At 34.6% G+C, this 24,511-nt stretch overlaps 2 protein-coding genes across 3 annotated transcripts; both read right to left on the minus strand.

The window, feature by feature from the left end:
* On the minus strand, positions 1-10,485 carry LOC132170648 (calcium permeable stress-gated cation channel 1-like). 2 transcript variants are annotated; one of them, XM_059581702.1, is made up of 12 exons: positions 10,242-10,485; positions 8,894-9,242; positions 8,634-8,789; positions 8,163-8,298; positions 6,946-7,047; positions 6,266-6,385; positions 6,083-6,163; positions 4,754-5,094; positions 4,419-4,664; positions 3,248-3,572; positions 1,642-1,875; positions 1-716 (listed from the first exon to the last, which is right to left on the minus strand). In XM_059581702.1, exons 2-12 carry the CDS (start codon positions 9,205-9,207, stop codon positions 447-449), a joined length of 2,325 nt encoding a protein of 774 aa, XP_059437685.1. In that variant the 5' UTR covers positions 9,208-9,242; positions 10,242-10,485; the 3' UTR covers positions 1-446. The 2 variants fall into 2 exon arrangements, with proteins under 2 accessions (XP_059437685.1, XP_059437686.1); XM_059581703.1 differs by lacking the exon at positions 10,242-10,485 and having other exon boundaries at positions 8,894-8,933; positions 9,029-9,112.
* A 3,486-nt stretch (positions 10,486-13,971) lies between these two features.
* Positions 13,972-24,511, minus strand: LOC132170649 (calcium permeable stress-gated cation channel 1-like). Its single transcript, XM_059581704.1, has 12 exons — positions 24,128-24,511; positions 22,176-22,528; positions 21,916-22,071; positions 21,576-21,711; positions 20,901-21,002; positions 20,488-20,607; positions 20,305-20,385; positions 18,952-19,292; positions 18,616-18,861; positions 17,502-17,826; positions 15,612-15,845; positions 13,972-14,561 (listed from the first exon to the last, which is right to left on the minus strand). Exons 2-12 carry the CDS (start codon positions 22,487-22,489, stop codon positions 14,292-14,294), a joined length of 2,325 nt encoding a protein of 774 aa, XP_059437687.1. The 5' UTR covers positions 22,490-22,528; positions 24,128-24,511; the 3' UTR covers positions 13,972-14,291.

Raw genomic sequence — 24,511 nt, forward strand, 5'->3', positions numbered from 1 at the left:
TTGATCATATACCAATATAAAACATAAAGATTCATTAAGATAGAAAGAGGGTAGGTGAAGATGAATGTATGGGCCGGGGGGGTGTTTGTTCAACGAGAATTGGCAGGCAATATAGCTCGGAACTATATCATCTCATTTGGATGATTCACACCGATTTACAATTCATATTGTTTGTCATAAAATGGACATGAACTGTAACCTAATCCTACCAACAATAAGCAACAACACACTGATTTACACTAGAATTATCAAATAAAGTCATTACATGCGCACCTTGTAACCGACTGCCAGAAAAACAGGACCTTGCTTTTGTTGCTGGAGTTACTGAAGCCTCTCTGGGTATATCTGCTATTGTGCTGTTTAATTTACAGTGCCATCCTGTTCCATTGGTATAGTTCGGTGAAGGTGTGTAACACTCGGTAAGACGCAAAGTTTCATGCTGAAAATTAGGGCTGTGGAAGTTCTTGAACAGTCTCAGGTAGAGATGGGGAGGATCCTCCACTAACTTTACTGGGAACCGGTGTATTCATTCGGGACTGGCGCTTTGTGGCTACAACCACACTCTCGTTCTCCCAGTTTTCATCAAGCACCTCCTCCCCATCTTCATCGTCTTCACTAGCTTTAAAAACCGGATGTATATATGCATTTTGAAGATATCCTTTTAAGTTCAGGTGCGGTTCCGTTGCATGTTCTAGAGTATCTTTCATCATTGCTTCCTAAGCCCACATGAAATAATAGTAAAAATGAAGTAAAAATAGTAGTACAAATGGAAAGGGGCAGGCTTCATAGAGCGGATGTCAAAGGAAAAGTATAAAGGATTTCTTTCAATATTCTACAACACATTCTCGCACACAGAATACAGATAGAGACTCAAGCCCATTGCCCATGTCATAATTCTAATCAATGTAGACAGTAACCAGGTTTAGCTCCTTTTTCTCCAGTTAATAGAAATAGACATTAAATTTCAGAAGCCATCAAAAGCTGGACCAGAGTTTGATAATGTCTTGTTAAGATTATGAGGTTATAGGGCTATAGAAAATGGTTTGACATAATAAACTCTTGACATGAAAAACAAACAGTGACACATCTACTTGGCAACTCAACTAGATTACAGCTCCATAGCCGAAAACATATACCGCTTCGAGTAATTCTAATTGTCACCATTGGTTGTGGAGACCACGCCACATGGGATTGGGGGTGATGGGAGGTGACAACTAGAATTACTCTACTGTTTCAACCCAATGTACGTCTTAATTGTTTATGTCGCATCATGAATTTGACTAAAACACAAAGAAAATTGTAATATAATTTTAGTAACATATGGCTAAAACAATGCACAAAAACATTCACTAACAGATGCATTCATGTAGACACGGGCATCTTTCAAATCAAAAGCCAAAGCGTGACATTAAAGCGTAATGAACTGAGCAATCATATGTATTATGTAGTCAACACTATCATATAATCATTAATTTGGGAAATAATCAAATGTAAATCACCACAATGATGACAGACAAACCAGCAAGTTTCCGTCCGTATGCATGCAGTTATTTGAAATAATAAGAGATATCAAATGATCAGAAAAAATAAAAATAAAGAAATAAGAGACATCAACTATGCATGTTGTAAGTTCCAACAAACCTGTAATGGGTATATAATAAATGCTGGTTTGTAACGGCCTTTGCAGAACCTATGGAACCATATGGTTAGAACTGGAAGTGCAAGGAGAAATGGTGTTGACTGGGCAGCCTTTTTTGTGCTCAACAATCCCATAAGAAGTACTTGAGAAATCACCAATGCAGTTATAACACGCCCATGGACATCAGGCCAAAATGCTGCAGCACTCTCATACTTTTGGTTATAAACATTTATGATCTGCATTTTCAGAAGTAAGGAGAGTTTAAGAAACAACTAAAAAAGAAAGATATCTGAATGAGTCTATGACATTGTGTATAATGTTGCTAAACATGGAATAAATATTTGAAAGCAAACATATTTGGCTAGTCCACATAGAGAGATCTAACAAACAAAATATGTCCTCATGAAGAAAATTAATTAAAAAATTCTTATCCAGGAAAGACTATTTCTTAAGAGAAAACTATTTCTCACAACCTATAATGCATACGTTAGAATAGACTCCTACAATAATTTACCATCAATGGAAACACAACGTAAGTGTTGGTAGTATTGCACGTGTTGGAGCAACTTTTTGTCATTCTTCTATTTCCGTTTACTTTTAATCCTTTTCTTTCATCTCTTTTTCCTTTTCCTCTTAGTCTTTTGCTCAATCTTCTAGTTCTCTTTTATGTTTATTTCTTTTACTCAAATGAACTCACCTAAGCCATAATCCCAACTCATTATGGTTGGCTCTGCGATCCTTTATCAACTAATTGTTGTAAAACACAAAAAAGAAAAAAGAAAAACCCACTGTTACTGTCAGATAAATCCCTTCAACCGCTAATCCTATCTAAAGAATTGAAAGAATCTATTTTTCATACCCTATTTGAGCTCAAACACAGCTATTCAAGGAGTTCTATTCAAAGAATGTATGATTTTGTTGTAAGTTCTCAAACTTAAGAACATCAGCTAAGTTATGTTAATTAATAAAGAATTGCTTACCTTAATGCTTGCACAAATTGAAAAAAAGAAGAAGCAGAATCTTACTAAAACATGGGTTTCAGTATATTGATTGACAGGTATAAATCTTTGGAGTGAACGGCACTGTTTCTATAGAGTGCATCTAGTCATCTACTTATTTTGACTTCATAAATTAACAAGATAATCACTCTCAAGAACTCAAAAAAGTAATCTCCTTATTTCCCCATGCAAATTTCCAAGTCTTTGCTCCTCATCAAACCTTTGGACTAGATGTTCACATTACAGTTCATCAAACCTTCCCTGAAGTTAACTTCTTATAGTTGACTATATGCAGGAACCTTAAGATTTCATGTGTGTTGGTTTCACCAGGGCAAAATAACTGGACATGAAGCACTGAATGTACACATTCCTACCAATTTTTCTTAAAAGTTGCAACATTTTAAAATATCAGAGTAAAATAAGACAGCGTATGTGCACGCATAAGTATATTAATAAATTTTATGTTGGCCCAATAGATTTCTTTGCTCAGACCTAAAAAAGTTGCAACCCAATCATTGGATTGATACTGCCATGACCACAAGCAAACCTACTTAAACAGTAGACTGTCCTTTAAACAACAAATTGTAGAGTGAAAAAAACAACTTTGTACCTGATGACGGAACACAACATAAGCAAGGCCAAAGAAAATGATTATGAAAGGAAGGATAACAGGCGTCACTGTAGCATACACGAGGCCCAACAAAAAATAAAACTGTATACGAGGTTCTCCTATGTGGAAACCAAGACTTCCAGGATCCATCGCCTCCTCCCTATCCCTTTCTGTCTTTACCAAGAAGAAATTCTTCAAGTGGTAAATTATAAGATGTTTCACCATTAAAATTTCCGCAGCTATACCAGCCCATCCATCAACCATAATATAAGTTATGAAGAAAGTTGCTTTGATTGGAATCGCCACACCAATTGTTTTAGGAATGCTGCCAAAAAGAGAAACAAATGTACTTAATTTTATGAAATCTAAGTCTAAAAGAAGGTGGTGGGAAGCCATTATCTAGCTCAAATTATGTAAGCTTGATAGACCAATCACATTATGAATGGAAATGCCTGATATGATTATCATAGATCATGTAATTATATCCAAGGTACAGTTAAGTATTTCCAGCATTTTTATGGTTATAAGAAAATGTAAAAAATGTATGAACTGCGAAAGATAATCGAAGACATGGTCCATAGAAAGCAAACCACATCCAAAAAATAAGTATAGAAAGCCTAGTGCTCATGCACTAAAAGAAGAAGCAAATAATGCCCTCCAAGATACTCATTCCTTTGGTTACAAGATGTCCTACTTCATCCATTCTTAATGGCATCGCTCCATTCCATTTAATACACTTTCGTCATTAAACACCACTCAAGTTCTTGATAGGAACTCTATAATATGATTTCTCCAACTAAATAATTATTGCATATCATCATCTTCAGCTCTATGCTTCTACAGATTTTTTGGTTGATAAGTAATCAAGATGTATATAATTTGGAAGTTTATATTCATACATGAAAGTTCCAATTTCCTGAACTAAGTGATCAATTTCGATAAAAAGGGATACCGGCAGACTTCATACTTTGACAAAAAAATTTGCCTATAAATTCTTAAGTTCACATTATAACTATTTAATGCAGGGCAATCCAATTAATATCCACACGCTCAAGCAGGCATGTACAATCTATAGAACACCAGCTACCAACATACAAATATATTTGCATTGCCAAACACAGACATACATACTGAACAACAAAGGGAATAGTACACTTTGAGAATAACATACGCATTTGCTGATTGGTGAATAAATGAATCTAGCTGTTCGAGTGCACTTCCAGTAATTATGCTACCGAGGAAAACATTCACAAAGTTGAAAAGATAATATCTAGAGGCTGATCTCCTTTCTAGAGAAGATCGAGATATAAATCCTTCAAATTTAGACATGATCATCAATATGGTTGGCAGAAAGATAAGGAATAGCTTCAATGCAATCCCAGGTAGAAAACCTGTGATGAGTGATTTAATGAAGTCCCTGCATTATGAAACAGAGAAGTATAAGTAATTTGTAGCATAGGAGACAAATTACTGAGTTGAGGGGCCTGAGAATGAGAGCAAGCTCACTTTTCAACAACAGGCTTCAAGAATGGTGCTGCTTTCTCAATGCCCTCAAGACTTGCAAGAGATTGTACCAATGCAATGGGGATCATGAAAAAGAAGGTCAAGAAGAAGAATGCAACAGCTATAATAGGCCTTCTAACTGAGAGAGAAACATATGGAATAGTTAGGTTTGGCCAATATACATCACGTGGATCTGGAGCCCACTCTGTTAACCAAATAGTTGGGTTTCTGGATTGTTGAGTTTGGGCACAAACAGCAGCACCCCAACGACTTTTGAAAGAAACAAATGCTGCAGGCATGATAGATTTTGGATCGTCTGCAATCCTTTCCCTTTCTGCAACTATCTGAAGGAGAGGTGATCCATTTCAATAATATGAGACCTTGAAGCGTATCACATTGCAGACAAAAACAAGCAGCATTGTAAAATGCAGTAAATTTTAACTTAAATGTAATTAGACCTCCAAATGCAGCACGAATTCACCATAAAAGTCCAGTAAAAAGCCCCCATTAAAATGAGCATTTAGAAAATAGTTCTGGACAGACAAACAAGAAAGTCTTCCCCATACGGTCTAAAATTATAATAGGAATTTGTCCCTCCGAAATGAAAAATCATATGCATATTTTGTTGAAACCTCAACAAGATATTATAGCAATTAATCTTTTCGTAGAAAAAACATCCCTATAATTTTTAGTGAAGAGGATCATGGATGATGACAACCAACGCCTTCGATAAAAAAAGTCCTCCAGGGAAAAAAAAATGGAGCTGAAAAGAAAAATGTCCAAGTAGCCATATTAGAGGACCACTGGGTCCCATTCTAGGAGTGACATGATACTTGGAATACTTTTGGTGGGTCATGGTTGAGCTTGCTCACTTCTAGCACCCTTTGAATAAAGCAGAATTTATATTTAGGGGTCTTTCAATAATACTAAGATTGCATTAGTGAGGTAAGGCCAACAAACAGATCAAATAGAGCACTGAACAGCTTGGCTAATGTTTTTGACAGTAAAATCATGTTGCTTATGGTATCAATGGGACAACAATATGTCAAAGTCAGATACTAAACATTATGGATGAGGCCTAGATTTTGACGCAATGGGCCTACTTTTTTACAATTCAAAATAGTATCTTGGCAATGGTGTTCTACCTTCTAAACATGATAGTATAAAGTATATGATCCTACTGGAACTTTTTCTTTTTCTTTTTTTTTTTTTTTTCTTTTTTTTGGGTGGGGGTGGTGGGGTGGGGATGGTCAATGGGACAATCGCCAAAACAAATATTCAGTCTTACATTACAAAAAAAAACAAAAAACAAAAACAAAAAGTGGTACCTACTTCTTTTGACAGTTTCTCAATTTCAGACTCGTGATGGTCAATTGCATCCACTTTATTTCCCCAAAGCCCAAGAAAACCAGTCTGGAAAACAGAATGCAGGCACAATTTGGGGTTAAAAAAAAAATAGTAAATTTGAATGCTGATGAGAGGCTAATAAAGACCAAGCAGATTGCAGTGAAGTACCTTCATGAAGGGCCTCTCAGAACTATTTCTAGAATATTTATTTTTGTAGTAAACAAGCCAGTTCTGAGTTTTTTTCTTCTTCTTGACCAATTTGGCAAGCTTGTTAGCATTATATACGACCTGCATATTGCAGAGAATACATTGCAAGTCAGTAAATACACAATCACTTATGATAACTGAAGTGCATAGTAATAAACAATGATGATTGCATAACTTAATTTTTGCTCAGGAACCATAGCCCTAAAATAGTAAACACATTAGCAACATTAAGGCCTCATGGCCTGCTACTCAAACAAACGAGTTTTCTGCATAGTAGGAGTTCATGGCTCTTACCCCAAATCAGAGTCCATAACATCGTCAGTTTTCAGCCAAAATTCTTCAGAATATATACTCTGTTTAGCAAGAACCGACCTGACGAGAGAAATGCTTGGCACTTTGAAGACGTAGAAATAGAGTTGCAGAAGTTTATGCTTAATACATTATATACATGGATTATGGCGCATCTTAGCATGATTGTTCCTACTTTTGCAGATTTTTTGAATTTTATGTTCTTCAACTTCTTCATATTAGGGGTTCTCTTGTATACTCCCTGTGTACTAGAGTTGCGTGCCCCTCTGCGCTTTATTAATGATACAGAATTCCTTATAAAAAAATTAAAAAAAAAAAAACAAAGAACCAACCTGGTGAGTTAGATAGTGATCCGGATGATTGACTAGAAAAAAGTGCTCCACAAGCTCACTTACAGATTCATCAGCGTCAGGGGGAACATTTCTAGCAAGGACCTGAGAACAATCAAAATTCATAAGATAAGTTTGTATCAGGACAGGGAATCAAAAATTGTTCTGTTCCTATAATTTAACATTAGAAACTATCATAACACTTGACCTAAAAAATTGTCATAACAAGTTAACCTTGAAGGATATCTCCAGCATTCATTTTTTGTAACCCCCCACCACAAACACACAACAAAAAAAAACCAAAAGCTGTAACCAAGTTATTTCAATATATGACAAAAGCCAAGCACATAAGAGAGTTACTAATTTAAGGTTAGGGTACAACAAAACATGAACATGATTGCAGATGTCCCAGAAATAGTTTGAAGATTGATATATCGCAAACACCATATGACCTCCTAGAAATCATAATTTTAATGCTTCACTTGTTCAGAGTTCCTTTTTTTTTTTTTTAAAGAAAAAAAAGAAAGAAGAAAGAAAGAAAGTATCCACAGACCACAGCACCCAAAACACCAAACCATGTGATGGAAAAGAAGCTACCAAACTCTAAATATTTGGATATCAAACTAAGGCACCAATGAAACTCCAAGATTTTTATTTTACTATTCATATGAATAAGAAAGAAAAGGTTCACCAGTGAGCGTCTATAAATTAATCAAGCATCTGCTCTTATTGAATCAAAATAAAATTCTGCAAACAAAGGTTCACCATATTTCTCATAATTAAGAAAAAAAAAAAAGAAAAAAAAAAGGGAAAACTACACTTTACCCACCCAAAGTTTGGGGCAATTTTCAATTCGACTTCCAATGTTTCAATTTTTGCAATGCACCCCCCCAAACTTGCAAATTTTTTTTCAATTCGGCCAATGTTATCTCAAAATTCGGGGTGGCTCTTTGGCCATCTGGCCGTTTTTGCACCCCAATTTTTTTGTATATTTTTTTTTATAAAAAATTTTAAAAAAAATAATAATAGGGGTAATATGGAAATTTTAGGATAACATTGGTCGAATTGAAAAGAATTTGCAAATTTGGGGGGATGCATTGCAAAAATTGAAATATTGGAGGTCGAATTGAAAATCGCCCCAAACTTTAAGGGGGTAAAGTGTAATTTTCCCAAAAAAAAATAATCTGAACTAATTTATGAGACACAGATTTTATGTCTACCGTAAATTGATCTGGACGACGTTCGTCTGATGCAAGAAACTGCAGCCGCATTGATGCAACTTTTGCATACTCCTTTAGTAACACATAGCATGTCCAAAAGGTAATGGCATAAGCCATCACTATGTGACTCCAAAACCTGCGATCCAAGACTTAATATGATTATTATGCTCAGAGCATAAAGACAAAGCAAAACAAGAACAGTCCATCAGGGATGAAATTGCTAAAAATCATATTTTTGGATGAATCAACTGAAAATAGCATTAACACAACTGAAAGCATAATAAGTTGAAATAGCAAGACCTCAGAATCACTGATAATTTGGTAAATAAGCTATGTTTTGCGCACTAAAAAATTAGGGTTTCTGTGGATAACCACAGAACATTTACTAAAGAAAGACAAAGTTCGGAATGGCTCATCCATATCTAGAAAAGACAAGGTAAAGGAAGTTAGCAAGGAAAGAGGGTTTCAAACCTTTGTGAACTAACTGGGATATTTGAAATAGAGAGCTTATCAATGTTACTAGAAGTTATATTATTTAGCTTGGCTCGCTCTAAAGTGCTATTCGTCCAGTTAACTGGCACCAGCATAGCCCATGCAAGGAAGGCTATAGGAACAAAGATCTTAAGTCTGCATGAATGAATACAGAGAATCAGCACAATAATAATATATTACATACCACAATCTCACATAAAAATGCTTCTAAGACAAATTTGACAACGTGTGCTACATACCCTATCAAGTAAATCCGCAAGTAAACAGCAGAATCCAGTCCTGCATGGTCAATGAGTTCAGGTTCCGGCATTCTCAGTGCATCTGGCACCCAATTCAAAAACCTGATATATGACCTGAAGTCCAGATTGACAAACCTGCGTACATAAGCTCCGGAGTGAGTTGGATCCGTTCTTAAACCCTTATGATACCACTTCGGGAAGTACACTCTATCATTGAACGGTTGAAGCCTTAAAATGGCAAACACCACTAAGAAAATGAATGCGCTGAGAATGTTAATAGCAGCTGCCACTCCAATATCTTTAAGTGTAGCCATTTATATATCTTCCAGTTAAAAAAAGAAGTATTTCCCTGTAAAAAAAAAAAAAAAGTAGGAACATATACATGAGGGAGTGATATCAACTGAAATGGCACTTTGCAAAACCAAGCAAGAAGCAAACTGTAAGAAAAATATAACAGTCCGTCCTGTTTTTCAAACATCTTAGAAATGAAACTTCAAATCCAAGTGACATGTCCAATTAAAACAATATACCGTGCATTTAGGCCTTAAATATTGCCTCTTTTTGTTCTGAATCTTACATAGCATACATCATCACCATCAAAGAGACCATTTTACACAGCCAAAGCCAGTAACAAAACATATATAATCAATATCTGAATAAGTGTTATCCCAAGAAATCTTGCAAAACAAATCCAACACCACCAGTTCCCATCCAAAATGACAACTTTGTTCTTTCCAAACCACACGCATACCCAACTCAATTCCCACTGAGACGACCAAACACACCCTAAATGTTCTGGCTACAGATTAATTCAGTCCAATGCTCATAACTAAGTACAACATAGTTTCTAAATTTGACACTGCTAGTCCAATGAAACCAAAAGTAATTAAACTTAAGATAATAAACAGATCTATAACTCACCTACTACAAGAGAAAATAATTAACTATTCACCTTTTGATCCGGAGGATTTTTCCTTTTCTGGAAGAAACTTTTCCCGGAATCCAATGCTCATTATTAAACACAACACAGCTTCTACAAGTAACTAAACTTTTAAGAGAAATATTCTTCTTACGACCATCAGGATAAGAACCTTATTCTTTACAAGTAAATTTTAGCTTTATCCTGAGAAAAAAAAATAACTTTCCCGGTAAATAGTTTCCCTAGAAACTAACACAGCCGAAGCACAACAAAAACCATTCAATCAAAGCCAGTTCGATCCACCAATTCAGATCAAACATATCCAACACAACCACCAAACTTTCACACACACACACACACACGCACACACTATATCATAACCAATCAAAAGCAGAAACAAACAAAACGCATCGTTTAAGAAGTTCACACCTCCGTATCAAGCTGGAGACGAGTCACAGAGAGAGAGAGAAGAGAAGTTCGCGATCTGAAACTGAATTACGGAGTGTTTGGATCGCTTGCGAAACCCAACCGAAGCAAGAACAAGATATTCTTCCACTCCTTCCAAGGAAAACTGATAATAAGAAATCAGAAAAATAAAAGGTAATCCAAAAAGTGGAATTTGGTGCCGCTTTGGGATTTGATTCAACAGACAGATGCTTTCGTATGGTTAACGGAGGAAATGGGGAAAAGGCGGTGACAGTAAGTGCCAGAGAGGTTTATGTTTTGTCGTACTTCTACTGATAGTGATTGCCTTCGGAGTCGGCTAGGCGCCACGCGGGCACCAACGGCTACTTTTCGCGTGGGGATTCTGTGTTTGTGAGGTTTTGGTTCACGCGCGGTTGGTGAGTTTTTGCTAACTACATTGATGTCTACGCAATTTCCGGACCAAAATAAGAATATGGGAAAAATATAATTTAACCCCAGTAAATTTTATTTTAACTTTTTAAGAGCATTTTCAATGGAAGAGTTAAATGTTATTTTTATCTAAAATGGCTCTTCAAATGTTTAAAAAAACCCTACAATGGAAGAGCTAAATGTTACTTTTATCTAAAATGGCTCTTCAAATGTTTAAAAAAACCCTACATTGGATTAACCAAAAGAAAATGTAAAATAGATATTTGATTGGAAGAGTTAAAAAAAAAAGCTAAATGTAGCAGCACTTTTTAAGGGAGCTATTTTATTTTTCATTGTTTCTCTCACATGTTTTATTTTTTTCTCAAATTTTTTCCTACTTTTTCTCTGCATGTTCTTTTTTTTCCAAAAATTTTCTCATTTTTCCTCACATGTTCTCTTTTTCCCAAAACTTTTCTTACTTTTAATAATATTTTAATAGAATAGATAGAAATATAGGTAATCGGATGTAGAGACATTTAAAAATAGCTTAGTTAAACTAGATAAAAGTGAGTTTTTATAAGTTATTTTACATAAAAATATGGCTCATCCATTGATAATGCTCTAATGTTTAAAAAGTGATAAAGTAATCTCTAAATTACCAAAAAGTTATAATTTGGCTACTTCATTAGTCAACACCGTCAAATAGGATGAAAAATGTAAAAATACCTTTTTTTTGAGGTTAAGTTACTAAAATGCCATTTAAAAAAAAAAACAAATGCCCCCCATAATGATGTCGTTTTGAGAAAAAAAAAAAAACAAAACGGTGTTAACGTTTTGGGGTGGCTCGCCGGCCACCCCTAAACTTTACCACTGTTTTTTTTTCTTCCTCAAAACGACATCATTTTGAGATGCATTTTTTTAAATTGATTTTTTTCAAAATATTTTTTAATAATTTAACATTGTCAAAACGACGAAGATGAATTTTTATTCTATTTTGACCTGAACAATTTGTGAAATCAAAACCAGAACTCATTTGTGAATAGAAGTTATTTTATCACTTTTAAAATATTGAAGCGCTTAAAATAAAAATGACCTGACAATTTAAATAACTTAAATTATATTTTCCCCAAGAATATTTTGTAGTAGTTCATTATTTACTCGTATTTAGATTTTTATTTTTTTTTATATTATTAATAGAGTTACTTTTCGACAGACTACACTGTAAGCCAGACAATCACCTGCTGCTGATTTGATGAAATCGTTGGACCCTCCACTTGATGCAATAGAAGAAGGCACCATTGATAGTACTGTAGCCATGTTGTCCGTCTTCATTGATTTATTTATTTTTTGAAAAATGTTAATTAACAAATTTTTTACTATAATTTTTGTTAATTTATATTCCACGAGTCAAAGGTATTCTGACTAGTCGGGATATAAATGTAAGTAAAAATATAATTACATTTGATTAGCTATTTTAATTCAAAAATTACTAAGCTGTTATAATGTTCACCAAATTTCTTTACATAAGATACCCACGTGACTTTAAAATATATGTGCTTTGAAAATGAAAGAATATTTTAATAATCGTTAAAGTTTATAATTGGTAAATATGATTAAGAGTATATAATTGATATTTCAATCACTAATTAATTAAATTAATGATTTTTTTTTTTGATTATTTGATTAACTATAAATTGACACACAAATTTATAAAAATAATTAAAATAAAAATTACAATATCCTTTACATCATATTTTTTTAAATTGACATTAAAGATATGTGGGACCAATGTAATCGCGTTGAATTGAAATGGTGATGAATGTAGATAGACAGCTTTGTATACGTGGCATCAAGCAAAGCATTGGCTGTGTCCTCTTCTATTTGTGCACTATTTGTGACAAAAGATTGCTTTACTTTTTGGGGAAAATGATATGGATTAAGAAATCTTATCCATACAACCTCCAAATATCTTGTCATGGAAAAGAAATGCTTATAAATAGGGATTTTGGACAACTATGTATCATCTCCTAGTCAATTTTTTGTTATTGCACATTACCTAAGTTTGAAAATGATTTGAGAAATGCTACACGCTCCTAAGTCCACTTTCTCTCATGTAGCATGAAAATCATCATTAATTCCAGGGTCAGCTCAACCCTAACGCAGATTAGGCCGCCACCTAGGGTGCCCAATTAATAAATATTAATAAAAAAAATTCATATTAAAAAAAAATTTAAAGCTTTTATTATCGTCCATATTCTTTAAATAAGGCCCCATAATCATAGAAAATAAGTAATTTCTTTTCTTCTTTTTTTCTTTTTTTTTTTTTTAAAAAAAGGCCCCCAATTAATGAATCCTAATAAAATAATTTCGATAAAAAAAAATGAAATACCTAACTGCCGTCAATATATATATATGCTTTAGTTAAAGCCCCTACTTAATGTAAAAAAAGGCATTAGTATCATTTGATTCTCTAATATTCTGAAATAAATAAGGCGTAAAAAATTATAGCAATTAATAAAGGAAACAAAATAATAATAAAGACGTTATTAAATAAAATCCAATCTTAAACGTTCCATTCTTGAAGGTTGTGGGTAGATATTTTTTTGGATTTGTGAGGAGCATTGAGCAGCCAAAATTTCGGACAGCAATAAATTTTGAATTCTAAAAAGCGATAAGAATGACTTTAAAATCAAAATATAATATTAATATTAGAACAAATATTATTTAATTAATATATATATATATATAAAATAAAAAATAAAAAAAATAAAAAAGTCCACTTAAACTTTTCATCTTAGACCTCAAAATATATCGAGTCGGCCCTAATAAATTCCTATAGTGATTCGTCTAAAAGATCCAATGGTGATTTTCTCGCCACATGAGTAAATTTGGGAGTGGACTTGAGAGCGTATATAGCATTTCTCAATCGTATTATGGTTTTGGCCTTTAAGGTGCTTGCCAACTATAAATTGTTTCATTAGGAGTTATGACGAAACTTTATTATCTTTTGCAAATTCCTTGTTTCTAGTTTGATATATATTTTCACGTATTAAATAAACAAACTGTTAATTTTCTTATTTGGAAAATGCCCAATACTTTATATTCTTAGGAGCACCTAGGATGGGTCTCGTGTACTTGTCCTTCTATTTTCATTAATTAGCGGTGTTTTTGAAGAAACAGCCACTTGGAGATTACCCTGAAACCATTGAACCGCTACCACCACTGATGTTAATATAAAGATTCATTAAAATAGAAAAGAGGGTGGTGGGGGTGAAGATGAATGGAGGGGCCAGGGTATTTGATCAAGGAGAATTGGCAGTCAAAATAACCCGGAACAATATCCTCTCATTTGGATGTATCACACCGATTTACATTTCATATTGCTCGTCACAAAATGGACATGAACTGTAACCTTATCCTACCAACACTAAGCAATAACACATGGATTTACACTAGAATTATCAAATAAGTCATTACATGCGCACCTTGCAACCGACTGCCAGAAAAACATGATCTTGTTTTGTTGCTGGAGTTGCTGAAGTCTCTCTGGGTGTAGATTTGGGCTGTTTACTTTACAGTGCCACCCTGTTCCATTGGTATAGTTCTGTGAAGGCGTGTGTAAGACGCAAAGTTTCATGCTGAAAATTAGGGCTGTGGAAGTTCTTGAACAGTCTCGGGCAGAGATGGGGAGGATCCTCCACTAACTTTACTGGGAATCGGTGTATTCCTTCGGGATTGGCGCTTTGTGGGTACAATCACACTCTCATTCTCCCACTTTTCATTAAGAACCTCCTCCTCATCTTCATCATCTTCGCAAGCTTTAAAAATCGGATGTATATATGCATTTTGAAGATAGCCTTTTAAGTTCAGGTTTGGTTCCCTTGCACGTTCTAGAGTATCTTTCATCATTGCTTCCTAAACACAAATGAAATAATAGTTTAAAAATAAAAAAAAATAAAAGGGGGCATTCTCTTGCACACAGCTTCATAGAGTGGATGTCACAGGAAAAGTATAAAGGATTTCTTTCAATATTCCACAACGCATTCTCTTGCACACAGAGTACAGAGAGAAACTCAAGCCCACTGTCATGACATAATTCTAACCAATATGAACAGTAACCAGGTTTAGCTCCTTTTTCTCCAGTAAATAGAAATAGACATTCAATTTCAGAAGCCATCAAAAGCTGGACCAGAGTTTGATAATGTCTTGTAAAAATTATGAGGTTAAGGGCTATAGAACATGGTTTGACACAATAAACTCCTGACATGAAAAAAAAAAAAAACAGTGACACACATCTACTTGGCAACTCAACTAGATTACAGCTTCATAGCCGAAAACATATACCACTTCGTGTAATTCTAATTATCACCATTGGTTGTGGAGACCATGCCTCATGGGATTGGGGGTGATCAAAGGTGACAAATAGAATTACTCTACTGTTTCAACCCAATGTACGTCTTAATTGTTTAAGTTGCATCGTGCATTTGGCTAAAACAACTCAAAGAAAATTTAATATAATTTTAGTAACATATGGCTAAAACAATGCACAAAAACATTCACTACAGATGCATTCATGTAGACACGGGCATCTTTCAAATCAAAAGCCAAAGCGTGACATTAAGCATAATGAACCGAGCAATCATATGTATTATGTAGTCAACACTGTCATATAATGATTAATTTGGGAAATAATCAAAAATGTAAATCACCACAATGATGACAGACAAACCAGTAAGCATAATGAACCGAGCAATCATATGTATTATGTAGTCAACACTGTCATATAATGATTAATTTGGGAAATAATCAAAAATGTAAATCACCACAATGATGACAGACAAACCAGTAAGTTTCCGTCCATATGCATGCAGTTATTTGAAATAATAAGAGACTTCAAATGACCAGAAAAAATAAAAATAAAGAAATAAGAGACATCAACTATGCATGTTGTAAGTTCCAACAAACCTGTAATGGGTATCTAATAAATGCTGGTTCATAACGACCTTTGCAGAACCTATGGAACCATATGGTTAGAACTGGAAGAGCAATGAGAAATGGTGTTGACTGGGCAGCCTTTTTTGTGCTCAACAATCCCATAAGAAGTATTTGAGAAATCACCAATGCAGTTATAACACGCCCGTGGACATCAGGCCAAAATGCTGCAGCACTCTCATACTCTTGGTTATAAACATTTATGACCTGCATTTTCAGAAGTAAGGAGTGTTTAAGAAACAACTAAAAAAGAAAGATATCTTAATGAGTCTATGACATTGTACATAGTGATGCTAAATATGGAAAAAATATTTGAAAACAAACATATTTGGGTAGACCACATAGAGAGATCTGACAAACAAAATTAGTCCCCATGAAGAAAATTAATTAAAAATCCATATCCAGGAAAGACTGTAGACACCAACATCTTAAGAAACAAACTCTTCAAAAGATTTTTGAAAATTTTCCTTAAATCATATCAGACACAAGTCAGAAAAATGTTTCCTTGGGACACAAATGTAGGTTCCTCACCCATAGGTTTAAATTTAGCTATTTAAAGAAGTAACCATAAAAAACCAAGGTTTCACCCTATAAAGGAATTAGTGATGCACATTTAACTAGCGTTTTACACAACCATAACTAGTGGTGTAAACATTTTTTTTTTTTGATAAGTAACTAGTGGTGTAAACATGACATTATTTATATGTATCTATAAGAAAAAAAGAGAAGACTCTTACTGCACCTTACAAATGGCTGGAATTTTGGAGCAACTTTTTGTCATTCTTCTCTTTTCTGTTTCCTTTTAATCCTTTTTCTCTCGTTTCTTTTTTCCTTTTCCTCTCAATCTTTTGCTTAATCTCCTAGTTCTGTTTATGTCTATTTCTTTTATAATATTTATTATGCTACTCAATTGAACTCACCTAAGCCATAATCCCAACTCATTAGGGTTGGCTCTGTGATTCTTTGCCAACTAATTGTGGTAAAAAAAAAAAAAAAAAAAAAATTGCCACCATCAGATATAATCCCTTAAACAGCTAATCCTATCTAAAGAATTGAGAGAAAATTGTTTTTCATACCCTATTTGAGCTCAAACACAGTTGTTCCAGGACTTCTATTCCTAGGATGTATGATTTTGTTGTAAGATCTCAAACTTAAGAACATCATCTAAGTTAAGTTAATTAATAAAAAATTGCTTACATTAATGCTTGCACAAATTGAAAAAAAAAAAGCAGAATCTACTAGCTAAAACACGGGTTTCAGTATACTGATCTAATAAATTGATTGACAGCTATAAATTTTTGGGGAGAATGGCAGCGTTTCACATAAAGTACATCTAGTCATCTACCTTCTTTTGACTTCATAAATTAACAAGGCAACCACTTCAAAGAACTTGAAAAAGTAATCTCCTTATCTCCCCATGCAAGTTTCCAAGTCTTTGCTCCTCATCAAACCTTTGGACTGGGTGTTCACATTATAGTTCAGCAAACCTTCGCTGAAGTTAACTTCTCAATGTTCTCATATAACGGACTATATGCAGAAACACACACCTTAAGGAGTGTTTGCTGGTTTCACTAGGGCAAAATAACTGGACATGAAGCACTGAATGTACACATCCCTAGAAATTTTTCTTAAAGTAGCAACAAATTTAAAATATCAAAGTAAAATAAAACAGTGTGAGTGTGCACGCGCGCATCTTAACAAAGTTTATGTTGGCCCTATAGATTTCTTTGCACAGACCTATAAAAGTTGCAACCTAATCAAGTAATCATAGGAATGATACTGCCATAACCACAAGCAAGCCTACTTAAATCCTAGATTGTCCTTTACACAACAAATTGTATAGTGAAAAACACAACTTCGTACCTGATGACGGAACACAACATAAGCAAGGCCGAAGAAAATGATTATGAAAGGAAGGATAACAGGTGTCACTGTAGCATATACGAGGCCCAACAAAAAATAAAACTGTATACGAGGTTCTCCTGTGTTGAAACCAAGACTTCCAGGATCCATCGCCTCTTCCCTATCCTTTTCAGTCTTCACCAAGAAGAAATTCTTCAAGTGGTAAATTATAAGAGGCTTCAACATTAAAATTTCCCCAGCTATACCAGCCCATCCATCAACCATAATATAAGTTATGAAGAAAGTTGCTTTGATTGGAATCGCCACACCAATTGTTTTAGGAATGCTGCCAAAAAGAGAAACAAATATACTTAATTTTATGAAATCCAAGTCTCAAAGAAGGTGGTGTGAAGCCATTATCTAGCTCAAATTATGTAAGCTCGGTAGATGAATCACATTAGGAATGGAAATGCCTGATATGATTATCATAGATCATGTAATAATATTGAAGGTACAGTTAAAGGTTTTCAGCATTTTGATGGTTATAAGAAAATGCCAAAAAAAGTATGAACTGCAAGAGACAATCCAAGACATGGTCCATATATAGAAAGCAAACCACACCCACAAAATAAGTATAGAGAGCCTAGTGCTCATCCACTAAAAGAAGCAAATAATGCCCACCAAGATACTCAGTCATTTGTTTACAAGATGTCCTACTTCATCCATTCCTAATGACATCACTCCATTCCATTTTATACACTTTCCTCATTAAACACCACTCAAATTCTTGATAGGAACTCTATAATATGATTTCTCCAACTAAATAATTATAGAATATCATCTTCAGCCTCTATGCTTCTCCAGAATTTTTATTTGGAAGTTCATAGTCATACATAAAAGTTGCAATTTCCTGGACAAAAGTGATCAATTTTGATAAAAGGGATATCAACAGACTTCATACTTTGGCATAAAATTTGCCTATAATTCTTAAGTTCACATTATAACTATTTAACGCAGGGCAAACCTATACAAATCTATAGAACACCAGCTACCAACACATACAAATATATTTGCATTGCCAAAAACAGACATACTGAACAACAAAGGGAGTAGTGCATCTTTGAGAATAACATACTCGTTTGCTGATTGGTGAATAAATGAATCTAGCTGTTCGAATGCACTTCCAGTAATTATGCTCCCGAGGAAAACATTCACAAAGTTGAAAAGATAATATCTAGAGGCTGATCTCCTTTCTAGAGATGATAGAGATATAAATCCTTCAAATTTAGACATGATCATCAATATGGTTGGCAGAAAGATAAGGAATAGCTTCAATACAATCCCAGGTAGAAAACCTGTGATGAGTGCGTTAACGAAGGACCTGCATTATGAAACAGAGAATTATAAGTAATTTGTAGCATATCAGACTAATTACTGAGTTGCGAGGCCAGAGGATGAGAGCAAGCCTCACTTTTGAATAACAGGCTTCAAGAATGGTGCTGCTTTCTCAATGCCCTCAAGACTTGCAAGAGATTGTACCAATGCAATGGGGATCATGAAAAAGAAGGTCAAGAAGAAGAATGCAACAGCTATAATTAGCCTTCTAACTGAGAGAGAAACATATGGAATAGCTAGGTTTGGCCAATATACATCACGTGGCTCTGGAGCCCACTCTGTTAACCAAATAGTTGGGTTTCTGGATTGTTGAGTTTGGGCACAAACAGCAGCACCCCAACGACTTTTGAAAGAAACAAATGCTGCAGGCATGATAGATTTTGGATCGTCTGCAATCCTTTCCCTTTCTGCAGCTATCTGAAGAAGAGGTGATCCATTTCAATAATATAAGACCTTGAAGTGTATCACATTGCAGACAAAAAAAAAAAAAAAAAAAGCAGCATTGTAAAATGCAGCAAAGTTTAACTTAAAATATAAGTGGACCTCCGAATGCAACAGGAAGTCATTAGACCTACAAATGCAACATGAATTCACAATAAAAGTCCAGTAAAAAGCCCCCATTAACATCAGCATTTAGAAAATAGTTAAGGACAGACAAACAAATGCTTTGATGGTCTAAAATTAGAATAGGAGTCCCTCCAAAATGATAAATCATATGCATATTTTGTTGAAACCTCAACAAGATACTATAGTAATATATCTTTTCCTAGAAAAAAACATCCCTATAATTTTTAATGGAGAGGACCGTGGATGATGACAACCAACGCCTTAAATAAAAAAGTCCTCCAGGAAAAGGAAAAAACATAAAACTGAAAAGAAAAATGTCCAAGTAGGCCCCCATTAGAGGACCACTGGGACCCACCATCATAGGAGAAACATGATACTAGGAATACTTTTGGTGGGTCATGGTTGAGCTTGCTCACTTCTAGCATCCTTTGAAGAAAGCAGAATTTGTATTTAAGGGTCTTTCAATAATATTAAGATTGCATTAGTGAGGCAAGGCCAACAAGCAGATCAAATAGAGCTCTGAACAGCTTGGCTAAGGTTTTTGACAGTAAAATGTTGCTCATGGTATCAATGGGGAAAAAATTAGTAAAAGTCGGCCACTAATCATTTTGAATGGGGAGGCCTAGATTTTGACGCAACATGCCTACTTTTACAATTTAAAATAGTATCTTGGCAATGGTGTTTTACCTTACTTTAAAACATGATGGTATAAAGTATATGATCATACTGGAACTTTTTCTTTTTCTTTTTTTTGGTGGGGGAAAGGGGCAGGAAATGCTCACGGGAAAGTCACCAAAACAAATATTCACCATCTTACATTGCCTTAAAAAAAAAAAAAAAAACTCGAAGGAGTGGTACTTACTTCTTTTGACAGTTTCTCAACTTCAGACTCGTGATGTTCAATTGCGTCCACTTTCTTTCCCCAAAGCCCAAGAAAACCAGTCTGGAAGACAGAATGCATGCACAAGTTGGGGTTTAAAAAAAAGTAGCAAATTTGAATGTTGATGAGAGGCTAATAAAGACCAATCAGATTGCAGTGAAGTACCTTCATGAAGGGCCTCTTAGTGCTATTTCTTGAATATTTATTTTTGTAGTAAACAAGCCAATTCTGCAACTTTTTCTTTTTCTGGACCAATTTGGCAAGCTTGTTTGCATTATATACAACCTGCATATCGCAGAGAATACATTGTAAGTTAGTAAATACATAATCACTTATGATAACTGAAGTGCATAGTAATAAACAACGATGATTGCATAACTTAATTTTTGCTCAGGAACCATAGATCCCTACTATAGTAAACCCATTAGTAACATTAAGTCCTCATGGCCTGCTACACAAACAAATGAGTTTTCTGCAGAGCAGGAGTTCATGGCTCTTAACCCAAATCAGAGTCCATGACATCATTGGTTTTCAGCCAAAAAATTTCAGAATATATACTATGTTGAGTGAGAACCAACCTGATGAGTAAGATAGTGATCCGGATGATTGACTAGAAAAAAGTGCTCCACAAGCTCACTTACAGATTCATCAGGGTCAGGTGGAACATTTCTGGCAAGGACCTGAGAACAATCAAAATTCATAAGATAAGTTTGTATCAGGACAGGGAATCAATAAATTATTCTATTCCATAATTTAACATTAGAAACTATCATAACAGTTGACAAAAAAATTGTCATAGCAACACCTTGAAGGACTAAGAGAGTTGCTAATTTATTGTTAGTGTACAACAACACATTAACAAGATTGCAGATGTCCCAGAAAAAGATTGAAGAGTGATATATCACAAACACCATATGACCTAGAAATCATAATTTTAATGCTTCACTTGTTCAGAGAATAAAAAAAAAAAAAAAAAAAGCATCCACAGCACCCAAAACGCCAAACCATGTGACAGAAAAGAAGCCACCAAACTCTTAAATATTTGGAGATCAAACTAAGGCACCAATGGAACTCCCAGATTTTTATTTTATTATTCACAAGAATAAGAAAGAAAAGGGTCACTAGTGGGTGTCTATAAATAAGTCAAGCATCTGCTCTTATTGAATCAAAGTCAAAGAACGGTTCATCATATCTCTCATAATTAAAAAATAAAAAATAATCTGAACTAATTATTTAGGCAGATTTTTTGTCACCGTAAATTGATCAGGACGTCGTCTTTCTGATGCAAGAAACTGCAACCGCATTGACGCAACTTTTGCATACTCCTTAAACAACACATAGCATACCCAAAAGGTAATGGCATAAGCCATCACTAAATGACTCCAAAACCTGCAATCCAGGACTTAATAAGATTATTATGCTCAGAGTATAAAGAGAAAGCAAAACATGAACAGTATCAGGGTTGAAATTGCTAAAAATCATATTTTGGATGAGTCAACTGGAAATAGCATTAATACAATTGAGAGCATAATAAGTTGAAATAGCAAGACCTCATAATCACTGATAATTTGGTAAAAAAGCTATATTTCAAACCTTTGTGATCCAACTGGGATATTTGAAATAGAGAGCTTATCGATGTCGGTAGAAGTTACATTATTTATCTTGGCTAGCTCTAAAGTGCTATTCGTCCAGTTAACCGGCACCAGGACAGCCCATGTAAGGAAGGCTATAGGAACAAAGATCTTAAGTCTGCATGAACGATTACAGAGAATTAGCACAATAATAATATATTACATACCGCACTCTCACATAAAAATTCCTCTAAGACAAATTTGACAACATTTGCTACGTACCCTATCAAGTAAATCCGCAAGTAAACAGCAGAATCCAGTCCTGCATGGTCAATGAGTTCAGGTTCCGGCATTCTCAGTGCATCTGGTATCCAATTCAAAAATCTTATATATGACCTGAAGTCCAGATTGACAAACTTGCGTACAAATGCTCCAGAGTGAGTTGGATCCGTTCTTAAACCCTTAAGATACCATTTCGGGAAGTACACTCTATCATTGAAAGGTTGAAGCCTTAAAATGGCAAACGCCACTAAGAAAATGAATGCACTGAGAATGTTAATAGCTGCTGCCACTCCAATATCTTTAAGTGAAGCCATTTATATATCTTCCCGGAAAAAAAAAAAAAAATTATTTCCCTGTAAAAAAAAAAAGTAGGAACATATACATGAGGGAGTAATATAAACCAAAATGGCACTTTGCAAAACCAAGCAAGAAGCAAACAGTAAGAAGAATATAACAAACTTTATTGGTTTTAAAACATCTTAGAAGTGAAACTTCAAATCCAAGTGCCATGTCCAATTAAAACAATATACCGTGCATTTAGGCCTTAATATTGCCCCTTTTTGTTATCATCACCATCAAAGAGACCATTTTACACAGCCAAAGCCAGTAAAAAAACATATATAATCAATATCTGAATAAGTGTCATCCCATGAAATCTTGCGAAACAAATCCAACACCACCAGTTCCCATCCAAAATGACAAAATTGTACTTTCCAAACCACAAGTGTACCCAGTTCAATTTCCACTGAGACAACCAAACACACTATCAACGTTCTGGCTTCAAATTATCATTCCAATGCTCATTACTAAGTACAACATAGTTTCTAAATTTGACACTGCTAGTCCAACGAAACCAAAAGTAACTAGACTTAAGATAATAAACAGATCTATAACTCACCTACTACAAGAGAAAATAAAAAACTATTCATCTTTTGATCCTGAGGATTTTTCCTTTCCTGGAAGAAACTTTTCCCAGAAATAGTTTCCCTAGAAACTAACACAGCCGGAGGACAATAAAACTACCCAATCAAAGCTGCAGATCAAAAATATCATTCCGATGCTTATTGTTAAACACAACACAGCTTCTACAAGTAACTAAACTTTTAAGAGAGATATTCGTACCAAAAAAAAAAAACTTTTTAAGAGAAATATTCTTCTTACGACCATCAGGATAAGAACCTTATTCTTTACAAATAAAGTTTATGTTTTTCCTGAGAGAGAACAAAAAAAGAATAAAAAGATAACAAAAAAAAGGAGGGTCCCGGAAAATAGTTTCCCTAGAAACTAACACAGCTAGAGGACAATAAAACTACTCAATCAAAGCTGCAGATCAAAAATATCATTCCGATGCTTATTGTTAAACACAACACAGCTTCTCCAAGTAACTAAACTTTTAGAGAGATATTCGTACCCAAAAAAAGAAAAAAGACTTTTTAAGAGAAATATTCTTCTTACGACCATCAGGATAAGAACCTTATTCTTTACAAATAAAGTTTTTTATGTTTTTCCTGAGAGAAAAAAAAAAAACGTTCCCGGAAAATAGTTTCCCTAGAACCTAACACAGCCGGAGGACAATAAAACTACTCAATCAAAGCCACAGATCAAAAATATCATTCCAATGCTCATTATTAAACACAACACTTGCAGCTTCTACAAGTAACTAAACCTTTAAGAGAAATATTCTTCTTACGACCATCAGGATAGGAACCTTATTCTTTACAAGTAAAGTTTAGCTTTTTCCCGAGGAAAAAAAAAAATTTCCCGGAAAATAGTTTCCCTAGAAACTAACACAGCCGGAGCACAACAAAAACCATTCAATCAAAGGCAGTTCGATCCACCATTTCAGATCAAACATATCCAACACAACCACCAAACTTTCACGCGCATACACACATTATCATAACCAATCAAAAGTAGAAACAAACAAAACGCATCGTTTAAGAAGTTCACACCTCCGTATCAAGCTGGAGACGACGCTTCCACTTCCAGAGATGGAGAGAGACAGAGAGAGAAGAGAAGCTCGCGATCTGAAACTGAATAACGGAGTGTTTGGATCGCTTGCGAAACCCAACCGATTCAACCGAAGCAAGAACAACAAGATATTCCTCCACTCCTTCCAAGGAAAACAACGTCGCGACGCTATCAATAATAAGAAATCAGAAAGAAAGGTAGTCCAAAAAGTGGAATTTGGAACCGCTTTGGGATTTGATTCAACAGAGAGATGCTTTCGTTTGAAAATGGCAAATGGAAAAAAGCAGTGTTCGTTGAGAAGTGAGTGCCAGAGAGGTTGGGTTTTGTTGACGATTACAATTTTCGGGTTTTCTTCAGCTATCAGA

This window comes from Corylus avellana, chromosome ca2 (assembly GCF_901000735.1).
Source record: "Corylus avellana chromosome ca2, CavTom2PMs-1.0".
In the NCBI taxonomy this organism is placed as follows: Eukaryota; Viridiplantae; Streptophyta; class Magnoliopsida; order Fagales; family Betulaceae; genus Corylus; species Corylus avellana.